General features: G+C 38.5%; 1 protein-coding gene across 3 annotated transcripts in view; it reads right to left on the bottom strand.

The window, feature by feature from the left end:
- Positions 1 to 1,522: 1,522 nt before the first annotated feature.
- ARMC1 (armadillo repeat containing 1) overlaps positions 1,523 to 14,456 on the bottom strand; it is a 35,803-nt gene continuing 22,869 nt past the window's right edge. For all 3 annotated transcript variants that reach the window (XM_075920615.2, XM_006136620.5, XM_006136621.4), the window contains exons 4-7: positions 9,701 to 9,890; positions 4,445 to 4,561; positions 4,268 to 4,342; positions 1,523 to 3,754 (exon numbers count right to left, since the gene is read on the bottom strand). In XM_075920615.2, the coding sequence (XP_075776730.1) occupies positions 3,563 to 3,754; positions 4,268 to 4,342; positions 4,445 to 4,561; positions 9,701 to 9,890 (574 nt within the window). In that variant the 3' untranslated portion in view covers positions 1,523 to 3,562. The remainder of the gene's footprint in view (positions 3,755 to 4,267; positions 4,343 to 4,444; positions 4,562 to 9,700; positions 9,891 to 14,456) is intronic.

Here is a 14,456-nt window from a genome sequence, read left to right as displayed (position 1 = left end):
AGAGGGATGGCAGGAGACAAATCGCTTGATCATTGTCTTCGGTCCACTCTCTCTGGGGCACCTGGTGCTGGCCACTGTCGGTAGACAGGATACTGGGCTAGATGGACCTTTGGTCTGACCCAGTACGGCCGTTCTTATGTTATGAAGTACCTTGACTAAAACCCTCAACTTAATAGATGTTTGGGTGCCTCTCGACAACACCTATCAGAAGCAATTTCTGAAATCGATAGAGTAACCTCATTGGATAGTTCCCTGAAAAGGAAAAGATTGGGGAAATTGAAAGGGAGTAAATCTGTACTGCATTGCCCTTTTCTATAGCTCCTAGGTCCCTCTTGTCCAATGCTATAAGCATGCATTGATAAGATGAGATGGCATGTCTCCAAACGAAGAAAAAGATGCAATCTCACCAATAGGTCAACAACTCTTTATCCTCACATCTAATTTGAGGCCTTGTTTTCAGCAAAGATGAAAAGGAATAGATTGTTTTGATTTATATCTGGATTGAACTTCTTTTTATGCTAAGAAGATGCTGTCTCTATCAATAATGCATTTGCCAAAATCCTTTTATCCAGGAAATCTTGTACAAATAGAGCCATTTTCTCCCAGAGACACAACTGGTAAAGGGCTAGCGCCCTCTGGTAATTAGCCACATTAATTCCACTAGATGAGGAAGGAAAAAACACTCTCAACCAGGGGATTAGTCTTTTTCCCTTTTCTGTCCTCAACTAAGTGGGCCTCACCAGACTACAGCCTATTATTGGCAGCAGCAGACACCAGAGATTTTGGCACAGGGTGAGTGTGAAAATATAAAAAGCCCTTCTGAGGTATCTGATACAACTTTTCAGCTTTCTTAGATACAGGCTGACAAGATGCATAGGTAGCCCAAATAGTCTCAATAGGTTGCAAAAGTCCATCCAGCATAGGTGGTAACATTAACCACCTCAAAATAGCACCAGAATACACTGTAACACCAGTTGGAATGCCTTTGCAGCAGCAAATGAAGGTAAATTCAAAGAAGATGCCATAGAATCCACTAGGTCACAGAACTACAGAGTGTCTTAAAAAGAAGATGATAAAGAAGCAATACCCCTATGTTCATCAGATACCAAATTGGGATCAAAATCTGTATCCATCTGATAGCTCCTCTTGTTGAACAGTATTTCCTCATCCTGTTCCTCAGACAAAATCAGGCAATACTGCTGAGGTGCATATGCACTCTAATGAGTACTGCTTGTAGAAGGTTCTATCATTTGGCTGCACCAGACAGCACAAAAACTGTTAATATGCACAGCCACTTGAAGAAGAAGACTGTTTAAATAACATTCTAAAAATATTAGCTGCATGCAGGACATAATGCACTAAAAAATGCTTCATGTGCTTCATTTGATATTATGATAGGCATTTGTGTTGCTCTCTCTTGAAATACAAAGTAAAGAGCATGAGATTTTAGAAGCAGAAAACCCAAGAAAGTAACAGAAGCCAAATGCACTACGCCTCAAAAACCACAATACACAGGAGTAGGTTTAGTTTAGTTATATTACCCTTTATTATTTTACAATATATTTCAAAAATTCTAACAATGCCTTAACTGTTCTACAAGACCTGCAATACTGTCAAAAAATAGCTTACCTAAAGATTGAATGCACAAACTGTAGTACGCACTTGTACTGAACAATTAATACCCAAAGGGGTGTAGTAATTTAGTAAATAGGTGTGCAGCAATGCAAAATGCAAATGATGTTAACACAGAAAAGTAAACTTTGCACTCATGGCTATAGAACGGAGGGCTTTTCAAACACATTTGTTACTGTAACATTCTAGACAGCAATATGAGTAATATTACATATTTAAAGCAGTACATGCCCTGGAAAGCTTGTATGTTCAATCTGTGCATGTAAACCTGAATCAAAATCAGCTAGATACATTAAAAACCAGAGACAGTCTGCAAGTAAGCTTTTTCTTGTCCCAGAATGACACTGAATTTGAGTGGGTAAGCTCTGACTTCTGTTACTGTTGCTATTTTACACTATTTTTCCTGTACACTGTTGCATTAATAAGACAGGCTGTGAATGGTTTTCATTCCTGGCCCATAAAAGAGGGGAGTAATTTTCAGGGACAAAACATTTGTCTCAGCCTCCAAATTTAAAATGTAACTAATGCTATAGCATGGATGTCACCACAAAATAACAAACAAAAAACCCCAAACACATTGTCAGTTTTATAATAGCATTGCAGTTTTCAGCTGTATGTATGTGATGCAACAAAGCAGTACTTTAATTTTCAGTACACTGAAAATGCTTTCTAATATTTCAAGTACCTAATTTCATAGATTCTATCTACAGAAGTTTTACATTTGTTATCTCTTCTGGTCACAAAACAGAAAGAAGATATAATGACCAAGACACTTTAAACTTACACTGTCTGCAAGAAACAAGGTAAAGCCAATTTTTCAGGTATGGTTTTTGTCTTCTACAAGTTGATGCACTTTCATGAGAAAATTATGAAAGGCAATATGAGGAAACAATTACAGATCAAATTTCTGCCCAGAAATAAAAGTTTAAGGTCAAAATTTATCAGAGCGGCACTGTGGCATAATAGGCATTCAATTTATTTATTTTTCAAGTTTATACATTTTCAGTCACCATTATATTCATTTATAGGGGATTCAGTCACCATTATATTCATTCACTATTTGATAACTGAGTAAGGCCAATAACCCACCTTCTATCTCTGCAATAAGCTATGACCTGAGCAGATCATAGTGGTTAGACTACGACCTTCTTATCCAGCCTACATGGCAATTAGCCATATCTGGTACTATATATACAAAGTCACTCACACTCATCATTGAAATGATTTTCCTACAACAGTTTATTTTCTGAATAACATACGCATACATATTTATTTCTCCTCATTTAATTCCTCGTGTGTTAACAGCTCACCAGTGGTTCAAGGGCTGAAAAATACTTCAACAAACATAAGGGATTATAAAGTTCAAGTGTGTAGTAATTTTATTTTAATACAGAAAATGAATATGAAATGCTGGTTCTGAACATGGTTGGCAAAAATAAAAGGCAAAACCTAGGTAGGGTATATTTTCATCTGGAGTCAAAGTCTAGAATCCCCAAAAATATATTCTTAATCTGAAGTAAGGCAAAACAAAAAGGCATTTTGATTCATGCATAACTAGCACTAATAAGAATTTCCTTGCACAGAGGTCCTGAGACTTGAGTTGAATGGGTTTTCCCTATCGCTCACTTCATGTGCACTCAAACTTAAAGCTCCATAAGCAAAAATGTTTGGTTTTTAATAGTGGACCCATTTTAAAAAGGAGGCAATAAAAGATACATGAAGACAAACAAAAGCGACTTGATCTGAAGCCTCTGTCCTTTGACCTGCCTACCAGGCTAAATGGCCAATAAAATGTAAAATGCAGCATACATTTGTGTAATCTAAAAACTTTTCGTGATAATTTATTGCAAATTGCACTTGGCAGTTCACCACACCAATGGAAAACTGGCCACCCTGTTGGTTCATGCAGTCCTTTAACCCCAAACCCAAGTCACCAGTAGAAAGACCTGGACAAAAAGTTTGCTGCTGTGCTGAGCCAGCTGGCTGCGCCTTCTGGGTGTGACCCAACACGGGATACTGCTTTGTCTTGTTCCTTTGTGGGGCTTTCATCCTCTGGCAAATAGTCAGGTAGATCTATATTTTGCTCAACTTCCACAGGAGTATCTTGGAATGGAACCAGCACCTGATGAACAGAAGAGTTAAAAAAATGTCAAATGTTTTGAATGACAATGAAAAAAAAAATAAGGTCCTCATCCTGAGAAGAAATAAACACCCTTCAGGGTCACTTCCTAAATAACTGCCACGGGTAAATATTCGGTATTGTCACTGTGTTTATTTAGACTACATACAAGAAAAATACAACTTTAAGGTAAAAACATACACCAAAAAGTCAAATCATCTCTCTTTACAGCTGTGAAATAAAACCACATCAGTGTTTCTTGTCAAGAAGGCAAACTTAGCTTCCATACTGATCTCTCCAGGTCAGGACAGTCTAGCGTCAGAAAGAGAAGGCTGTCTTGTATCTCTTGCAAACGGTTCAACAGTAATTTCTAGCACATGGAAGAACATTTATGAGCAGGATACACTTTAACCTCTTTATATTGTGTATGAAACTCTGACAGGGTCAGAAGTGATGGGCATGGTAGTACAAGTGTCAGGGATCCAAGCCAGATATTTAGAATGAATTTTATCTCACCTCCTCTCCACTTTCACTTTTCACAACTTGCTGTGCTTTCATAACTTTGGTTGATGCTATTGCTGTTGCCAAAGCCTACAAGAGGGAGAAAATACAAGGAAAATAAAGGAAGATTTTTAATTGTATAGAACTGCAAAAGATGCATAGACCACAAAGCAAATAGTTGTAAGTACTTACTTCTGCTTTTAAGTCTGACCGAATTCGGACTACACATCTTTGAACCGCCATTTGAAATGTAAAGCTAATAACTCCTTTAATTTTCAACAAGGCTTCTTCACAAAGGTTTCTTCGAGACTTAAAAAAAAAAAAAAAAAAAAAAAAAAAGTATTAACACGCAAAGACCATATAAAAATATCAACCATGGATGTTATGAAAAACTCCTGCATCTATTAAGAGAGAGGAATAGTAAATAAGATAAATTTTGCAACAGAAAAAACAGTGCCGTTTACAATTATTTTAATATGTATGTACTGACATGTAATATTACTACAAATCTTGTCATAACAAAATCTAAATAATTTTTGCTTACATTTTAAAAGTAAAACAAGGATGGAATCGACTGTAAATAATCAGGAAAAAGAGCTGAAAAGCAAAGAATGTTTTTCTACGTATGATCAGCTAAACAGTCCCCTGAGGTTAAGTCTGGATTGAGTGGAGTGCTCATTGATGTGTAGTTAGTGTTTAAGTTGCTATTTATCAGACACCTTGTATCTATACTGACTGAATGCATCAAAGCAGCTGTTGTATCTTTCAGCTACCTCATCTGTGGCAGCTCATGGACATCAAAGCACAACACAGTCTTAACTCTGATTTCAAGGCAAAAATTGTTTGGTTAAAAAAAGAAGAAGAATGTTATGTTTAAAGCAAGTGACAATGCCTACTGTGCAATAACATTACATTGACCTGTACTGGTTGCTTTTATTCTACATTACTTTAATATGTTTTATTACTCTTTTAATATTTAGAAAACAACATAGTTAATACAAAGAGTGAAATATCAATTCTACCCAATTTGTGACTTCTACCACAAATTTAAAAAAAAATTGTAGTGGGTTACCAGAGCTACAGATCCCTGAAACGCCTGTATAGACTCAAATGTTAGGATTAAAATCAGATTTGTGTATACCTTAATAATTCATTTTAATTGAAAAGTGCTGAGAGATCTTTGAAAGAGGCATTAAATAAGCCATATTAATATTATTATACAGTAGTTACTGGCCAATACTTAGACAATGGGGGTTTCACTACAGGAAGAACTATATTCATTTCACTGATCTGCCAACCAACCTGATTCAGCTAACTATACAAAGGCAAAACTCATCTTACATCGATAGACATGAATGTGACAGAACATTTTGAACTGTGTTGAAGAATATTAATAATTAGAATGATGGCAATACAGGAGGCCTGCACTAAATATCTTTACATAAAACACTGGATGTGAGAGATACATAGGGCAAACGGCATTGTATAAGTGAAAGACAAATAAAATGACCTCTGACCATGAGAAGAGAAGGCACAGGAACGCGAGACAACACAGCTTAGTAGACTGAACAGGTAATAATTACATGGATATATATTTAAGGATGTTAAGAGGCAGATAATTGGGTAATTGTGTAGTTGATATAATTTGTATAGACTATATGATTAAATGAGAAGGGAAGCATTCAGAAGGCACGCAGACAGCCCAGCTCCTACTACATTTAAACTGCAGAGCCATAGCATGGGTAGCTGCTGGACCCAGTGCAGCTCAGTTCCAGCTCGCGCCAGGTCCAACAACCCCTATCCACAGGGGGCCCCACTGGGAAGCTAGCACTCCCCGCAGACAGGAGCTGCTCCAGCAGCAGCCTCTGTTCATGGTCAGTTCACCGCAACAGCTCCTGTCTGCAGGAGATCCCAATCTCACCTGGCTCCCCATGCTGCTGCCTCTCATAGAGGCAGCAATGTTGGAGGGGGGAGTGGCACTGCAGAGACAGTGCTGGGGAGGAGTGGGGGGGCTGGCTCCCCCTGGCACCAGCTCCTGCTTCCTGCCTCAGAGGCAGCAAGGTGGAGAGAAATACGAGTAGCCGACTCGACTACCCAATAAGCCAGGATTATCGGGTAGTTGACTAACTACTCTTTTACATCCCTAACAACATATATCAATTGATACAGTCTCCACTTATGAGAACTTGGTCATATCATATAATCTGCACCTCTGTTTTCCTAAATGGGTATAATACCTATTCCACAGATGATTTACTACATTAAGTTATAAAATACTACATGAATGCTAAGCCTCACCAGAATGTGTACAAATCCCTTCACTAACTAAACATGTGACAACTCCCACCAATTGGGAAGAATATCCTTTACAAAACTTGTCTACATATTGGCCACAAATCCCAGCTAGGTAATCCTTCTATTACAGCACTGAACCTGGGGCTGAGGAATACAAAACCTACAGGTAACTCACAGGTATCCATGTTTTACATTATGAATCAAGTAAATTTAAAATACATATCAAAAACTCATCTTGTCAAATGTTCCCAAAACCATCAGACCAACTGTGTATCATGAAGTAATTATGATAGATACGTCATTTACAGTAGGTGAGGGAGTGGGAGGGATAAAACAGTGGGCCTAAAAGAGTTAAGGCTGCCTTTAGTGTAGTGTTCTCAAAAATTAATTAATGATTCTGATTACTTGGAGCTGAAAAACAAATCCTGCCAACTCTGGCTAAAATTATACAGACGATCCCTTTGTTGCCATTATGAAGTCTAACTGAAAAGATTAGACTCCAGTACATCAATCAACAAACTTCTGAGGTATTACACACATTGGTTTTTGACTGAGATCATTATCCAACTCTGTGGAATGCAGTTTTATTTTCAATAGCAATTTTGAGTTCTCAAACAAGTCAAGAAAGATTTACAGATTTCCACCTATTCCAACAGAATATGAACTGTTAAAAAGCCCTAGGTAGGTTGAGTCTGACGCATGAATTTGTTGGCCCAAAATTATAGAGATTTCAGGATGTTAAGATCAGTTAACTACAACTGCTTTTGTAGCTGGCTTGCCATTCACAGTCTTTGTTTAATCCTAAATTGATAGTGTCACTATCGATTTAGGATTTAACTGACACTATCAATATAGGATTAAACAAAGACCGTGAATGACTAGCCAACTACAAAAGCAGTTTCTCCTCTCTTGGTGTTCACACCTCCATTTCTGCTGCTAGAAATGGGCCACATCCTCCCTGACTGAATTGACCTCGTTATCTCTGGCCTTCCTCTTGATTGGTACTCCTTTCTTTTCATGTGCCTGTATAAATATACCTGTCTCTGGAATTTCAACTACATGCGTCTGACGAAGTGGGTCTTTGCCCACAAAAGCTTATGCTCCAATAAATCTGTTAATCTATAAGGTACTACAGGACTTCTTGTTAATAAAAACAGACTCTGCTGTTTACTCACATGAACACAAAGAGGTAGGTGATGGGTTATCACTGCAGATAAAAATAAGATACAGGAAGAAGCACTGGAGACCAGGGATGTGAACAGTTAATGATTACCTGGGAGCAGGTCCCCGCCTGCAACCTTTCCGCCTACCGTTGCTGCTTCTCGCCTAGCATGAGACTGCTGAAACCCAGCCTATGTGGGCTGGGAGCAGTCAGCTCAATGCAGAGTTAGAAGCAGCGGGGCTGGAGCAGTCTGGCGGAGTGGGGGCTGTTTCAGCCCAGCTGTAGCATGGAAGCTCCAGCCCAGCGGGCTAGAATACGCCTCATACTTAACCAGTTAACCAGTTAAACTTTATGTTTAATCAGTTAACTAATTAAATGAGATTTTACATCCCTACTGGAGAGAGAAGTTTTTTTGTTTGTTTTAATTTTGGCAGGGATGGAGGTAGTTATCTAATATCAAAATGTTTCACAATCATGGCAGAAAATGCTATGGCCACCCACATATATGCAGTTACATGAATACCTCAAGCCTAGTCTTCTTTGTGAAGTGCTATTGTTAACATTCTCTTACATTTTATAGCTCTCAACTTGTTCTAAACTTAAAACTGCTTTGTAGGGATGTTCTACTGCTATGGTGTTATACCAGGATTTATTTAAACGTTTCATGAAACTCACAGCACTAAATAAATGAGCTAATCCAGTCGGTGCATAGCCAGATTTTTCTTTTCCTTTAATAACAAGCTACGAAAACATGGTGGTATACTCCAGGCAAATGGAGAAACCTGAAGTTCTACTCACTACATTTAATCATCTAAATACCTTGTTATACACTTTTTGCTAGGCTAACAATGAATATCTTTGCCACAATGCTTAAAGAGTGAAATTGCATAGAGCTGCATTAACTCCATTTGCCAGGGAACACAAGTCTTCAGATCCATGGGCCTCAGTCCATTTATAGGATTGCATGTACTTGAACTGGCAGACCAAGGAGAAATGGATAGGGTTTATCTAGGTTTTAGAGAAACTTAAGAGATTCTGATGCACAAATAACATACAATGCTAGTAAACATAACGGGAACATACTATTGGAACAGATTAAAACATGGATTGAAATATATAAAAGCAAGTGGTATTGAGGAAGACTTGCCTGTCTATATCATGAACAAGTGAGGGCTCCAAGGTAAACATTTATTTCTTTACTATGCATACAAATGACTTACAGAACCACTTAATTTCTAAAGGAGCTAAATGTACTCACAAGAAATTATGAGGAAGGGAATGCCACTGACAAACTGGGTTCCCAGACACGCTTACTTGGCAAAAAGTAAAGTAACAAAGCAAAGAATCAGGTCTGATCATTTAAAATGGGTACAAAGCTGAAGATACAAAGACCTGAGGGCATTTGTAAAGAACATGCTTAAACAATCTCCATGCTATATGGCAGATGTAAAAAGGCAAACACAGCCTTGGGGTGTTGTACACAGGGGTATGGTGGATAAATCTGCAGAAGTTATTTTGACATTACATAAAGACACAGTGAGATTTCGCTACCTCAAGTGTGAGGCTGGTCACTATAGACCAGAAGAAAACATCTCACAGAACACAAAAAGATGCAGCAAAAGAGAATTACTAAAACTGAACGTTTCTTATATTACAGTTATTACATGCTGTACAGGCAACTGTGAAAAATAAGGACTTGTTTTGATTCCAATGCTCTGGCCACAGAGTGGTATCATTTCTGAGATTGACAAAAGGCAGTACCTGATTTACTCCAGCGGTGACTGAAACAGGAAACAAAATTGGCAAAGATGGAAATGGAGTTTTTTTTTAAATACAAAGTTACAAAGCAACTAGCCATAAATTTTTATTTAAATTATCAGCATTTCATTATATTTCAATACTGAAAATAACATGCATATGCATTATCACAATATTTCCCTATAATTCCGAGTCTGATTCCTAGTGATCATAAGAACTTAAGATTTACTTACTGAATCATCAAGGCCATCTATATGTAAAACCACTGTTTTAGCACGTTTATTCGTACTGCCCAAGAAAAACTGAGCTTTCCGCCGGCAAGAATTCATTTCATTCACACCGTCCATGTCTGACATATTGGAAGACTGAAGGATATCATAAACTTCAGAGGCTAAAAGTTTAGTCTCTCCGGGTGTAGTAGTCCTTAAAGGAAAAACAATCAGCTGAGATTTATCAGGATATATTTTTGACGTGTTATTTCAAATAGCTGCCACAATTATGATTGAGTATCTTGAATGACCAGTGCACTACGGAAGCACGTTTATAATGGCTAATATGCAGTTGATGGAAAAAGTCCTTAAAAAAGAGGGAGGGCTACTTAGCCCCACTTCCATCATCCATATGTCAGTGCTACTACCAGGCTCAAAAGGAAGCCAGAAACTTTGTGCCTATGTTAATTTTATGCCTATGAGCTTCTATTCTACCATTATTTTATAAATGATATGCAGGCAGGTTACATGGGTTACATGGATCCGACTTACATCGGATCCCTACTTATAAACGGGGTGAGGCAACCCCGCACTAGCTGCTTCCGCCCAGCAGACCAGGGAGACGCGAAGCTAGCGCCCCTCCCAGTAGTCCAGGGAGACGCGGAGCGGCTTTTCTCAGCAAACACCTCAGCTTGAGAATAAAGGACTGAGGGAAGTGAGGTGTGGGAGAATAAAACTGAGCTCTGGAGAAATGTTTGGCTAGAGTTTCCCCTACAATATGTACCAGTTCCGACTTACATACAAATTCAACTTAAAAACAAACATACAGTCCCTATCTTGTATGTAACCTGGGGACTGCCTGTATCAAGAATTCTTTTAGTTTTTCTCTCTCTCTGCTATGCCTTATACCTATTTAGAAACCTGCAAACACAATACTGTAATTAAACTGATTGACAAACTTGGATATCCCCTCACACCATGTTGATTAGGATAAAACTCAACATGATTGAGTTGTGTAACTCTCTGTTTGCTTAATAGCATCAGTGATTAATGTCAGTTCCTTCAACTATATTGACATAGCTGCGCTACAACAAACAAGCAAATGCAGTTGTAGATATAACAAACAGTTGCCACTTTAATCTTCTGTAAATCCTTATATAAGAGGATATCAACATGATTGAGATAAGCATCCCATCTTTTAACTGCCTTGGGGGGTACTATTCTCCTCTTAGCTGGACTTTTAGATTTTAAACTTAGTCACAGAGATTAAGTAATAAGTAAAAAGTTATGCAGAAAGTCAGCAGCAGAGCCGAGACTAAATCCCAAAAATCAGATTGCCAGATCCCTGCTCTAACCACTATGCCACACATTTCTCGACTGTGGATCTTTAAAAACAGCACAGTGGGGATATTTCCTATTAAATAAGTTAAAGGTGGGTCAAAATGGTATAAACTATTTGGTTATAATCTTTAAAAAGGAAATGGATTTCGATATTAGACTGGTCATCTTTATTTTCACAACTGAATTTAATGACCTAGATTCATACCTGGAGTAATTTCACTGAGCTCCATGGAAGACTGGATTTAGCCCGTCATTAATAAACTAAAATATTTGGAATGAACACAAAACACTACAGCAACATCCTACAATTCATCTTACTATGGCCCATCATAGTTTTGTTTGTAGGCATAAATATACTTCAGTAAATAGCTATGTCTTGCCTTTGAAGTTTTTTTCCTGACTATTTCATCCCAATAAATAGCCTGAATCAAACATCACCCCCATCATCTCCATAATAGAAGAATAATGTTGGAGCAGAAATTGTAGTTAACTCCCTCCCTCTGGATCTTCTACTAAATCTTTTCTTCTTTTCCTTGTGTCTTTTAGATTGTACACTATTTAGGAAAGAGATGTCTGAGTTTCTCTAATTTAAGTGAAGGAGTGCTGAGCATGGTAAAGAGATACTGTGCTAAAAATAATGTCCTAAAGATAATAAAAAACAAGACTGGGGCCTGAACCAGAATATCACTTAAGCATTCACTTAAAATTAAGCATGTGCTGAAGTCCATCCATCTTCAGGAAGCACATACTTCAGTCAATCTGGGTCATGTATAAATGATGCTAGACAAAATGTGTACATGTGGTTCACAACTTGAAGTTGAAGAAAGACATCTATATTTAGGGGCTAAAAGTGGACAGTAGTGCCATGTGAGCTAAGGCCTCAAGAAACACAAATTAACTTTCAAGAAAATGAAAGCTTTACAGGGTACTGTAACACTCAACAGCCATTTGTTATATTAAATTGTATCCAGCAAAATTAAGACACAGAAGCCAGTTTTCTATAATACCTATTTTCATTAAAATAAAATTCTTTTTTCGTTAAACTTAACTGGCTAGTTCACAGTCAGTATAACTTTTTTCCAAAAGTTTTTTTCCCCTAACTATAGGTTTCTTATCGACATATAGTACATCACAGAACACAAAACAATAAATTCAGAAAATAGAGAAATTGCAATAATAAAATGTAAAAGAACCACTAGAAGCAGCCGTAAAATTGCACCAAAATTTAAAATTCAAAGTTGCCCATATGGTATCTAATAATGAAAAGAGACTTACATTATTCCTTAACAGCAAGTTGCATATATGTTTAGTGCTCCCAAAATCACAGTTGGCATGAAATCTTATATAATTCCAGCTAACTTCATATAACTTCATTATTAAAACAACCTGCTAATTTGACAGCACAAAAAGCAAAATCTGCTATTTGGTACAGATACATTAGATAAGTTTTCTCGAGGTTGTTCACAAAACACTCCTTTTTAAAAAGCAATAAAAATGCTATGGAAAAAACTGAACAAATGTCTGGTTTGCAATGGCAGACAATTTTTGTTTAACAACAACTTCTACTCATGGCTTCAAGTTAATGGGAGATGGGTTGGGCATCAGAGGGGTTTTTTTTCCAGACACAGATATCACTAATTAAATTAGGGATGTTAAAAAGCAGTTAATTAGGCAACCATCTAGCCACTGAAAATCTTATCAGTTACACACTGCAGGCTCTGCAGCATAAAGTTTATACTGCAGGGCCCACAGCACATACTAGCTCCCAGCCCTGCTCCTGGCTCTGCTCCCAGGGAGCCGGCTGTTGCCCCACGCTGCAGACTCTGAAAGAGCCAACAGCACGGGCTGGCAGCCAGCTCCCTGGAAGCAGGGCAAGAAGCTGGAGTGTAACTGTTACAGTAACTGATAAGATCACAGTTATTGGTTAGCCATTTAAATGGTTACACTATTACTTCCCTAATTTAAATACTGATCTCTAAATCAATGCATTAAAGAGTCTTAACAGTATACATTGCAGAAAACTAAATTTTCTAAAAGTGTATGGTGTTTGTACCAGGTTGCTCACAAATGTGTTACCTGATGGAAACAGTTGTTCAATAACATTCAGCTCACATCACATATATCCTATAACAATAGCTTAAAAGTAAAACTAAGTAAACAAACTGTTAAAGCAAAACAACCGAAAGTGATACTACCATAGTATAAAATCAGAGAAACAAACCAAAAATAGTAATATCAGTCAAAGGGAAGTTATAAGAAGTATCCATCTATATAATGCAATACTGACAATATTTGCAATAACTAAAGTACAAACAAAAAACAACATTAGCTGTCTGTCCATCCATGAGTCTGTTTGTTCAAGAACTCCTCCTAAATGGTAAGAGCTAGGACCATCACATTTGGTATGCAGCTTCCTCTTTTCATAACTTAAAGCAATGTAAGGGTTTGGTTGTGCCAGGAAAATGGGATCTCCTTAGAATGGGGTTGCTTTTCTTAAAATCATACAGAATCACCAGACAAATGAAAGGGCCTGGCTGGGAGTGCAAACCCCCACTATGGGACTGCCCTATCCTTGAGCCTCCCCCCCAACAATCTTTAAAACTAAGTAAACAAACTGTTAAAGCAAGACAACCGAAAGTGTTGGAACTCGACTAGCCACTCTCCTCCCATCTGCTGCTGGGGGAAGCTGGCTTAAAAGCTGGTTCCCCATCCCAGCACTCTCTCTGCGGGGATCAGGGAAGATGGGACAAGGGGGAAACAGAGAGAGCCAGGACTGAAACAGTCCCGCTCGCGCTGGTCCCACTGCTGCTCCTCTCCCTTAGGAATGGACAAGAGCCACTCGCAGCTCTTGTACATTTCAAAGGAAGAGGCACAGAGGGGAACCCATGCCAGTGAGGTATGCTTTGTTCTCCACTGGCACAGGTTCCCACTGCCTCTCTCCCTTTTAAATATACCAACAGTGCAGGTGGCTCCTGTACATTTCAGAGGGAGAGGCACAGTGGAATAGCAAGCGCCCCCCTTACCAACTAATCGAGTAGTCAATGGAAAGACCATCGACTACTTGATTAGCTGATTAATCTAAATTTAACATCCCTGTCACGAATATGGACATTGTAGTCTAACCAATGGACTATTTCTAAAATAACTCTTTACAACTACAAGATTATCATTCCTGTTATATATCTGACCCTCAAGAAGTGAATTCATGTCTGTATGTATATTGAGCTGACTTTTAAAGCTGGTTCTCAACATGTACTGGCTCCCACGTGCCCCCGTCCCACACTGCTGCCTGTGCCCCCGCCTGCTTCCCATGCTGCTGCTACAGAGGCAGCAGCATACGGAGAGTGGGGAAGGGAGGCGGCTCCCCAGGGGTCAGTGTTTGTGGGGAGTCAGTTTTTAAGACCGCCCTCGGTGTGTTCTGGCTCCCACCTGCCCCACT

The sequence above is a fragment of the Pelodiscus sinensis genome, chromosome 2, assembly GCF_052426305.1.
Source record: "Pelodiscus sinensis isolate ZL-2025 chromosome 2, ASM5242630v1, whole genome shotgun sequence".
Taxonomy (NCBI): domain Eukaryota; kingdom Metazoa; phylum Chordata; order Testudines; family Trionychidae; genus Pelodiscus; species Pelodiscus sinensis.
Note: the sequence above shows the minus strand (reverse complement) of the source record. Positions and strands in the feature narration are given on the sequence as shown.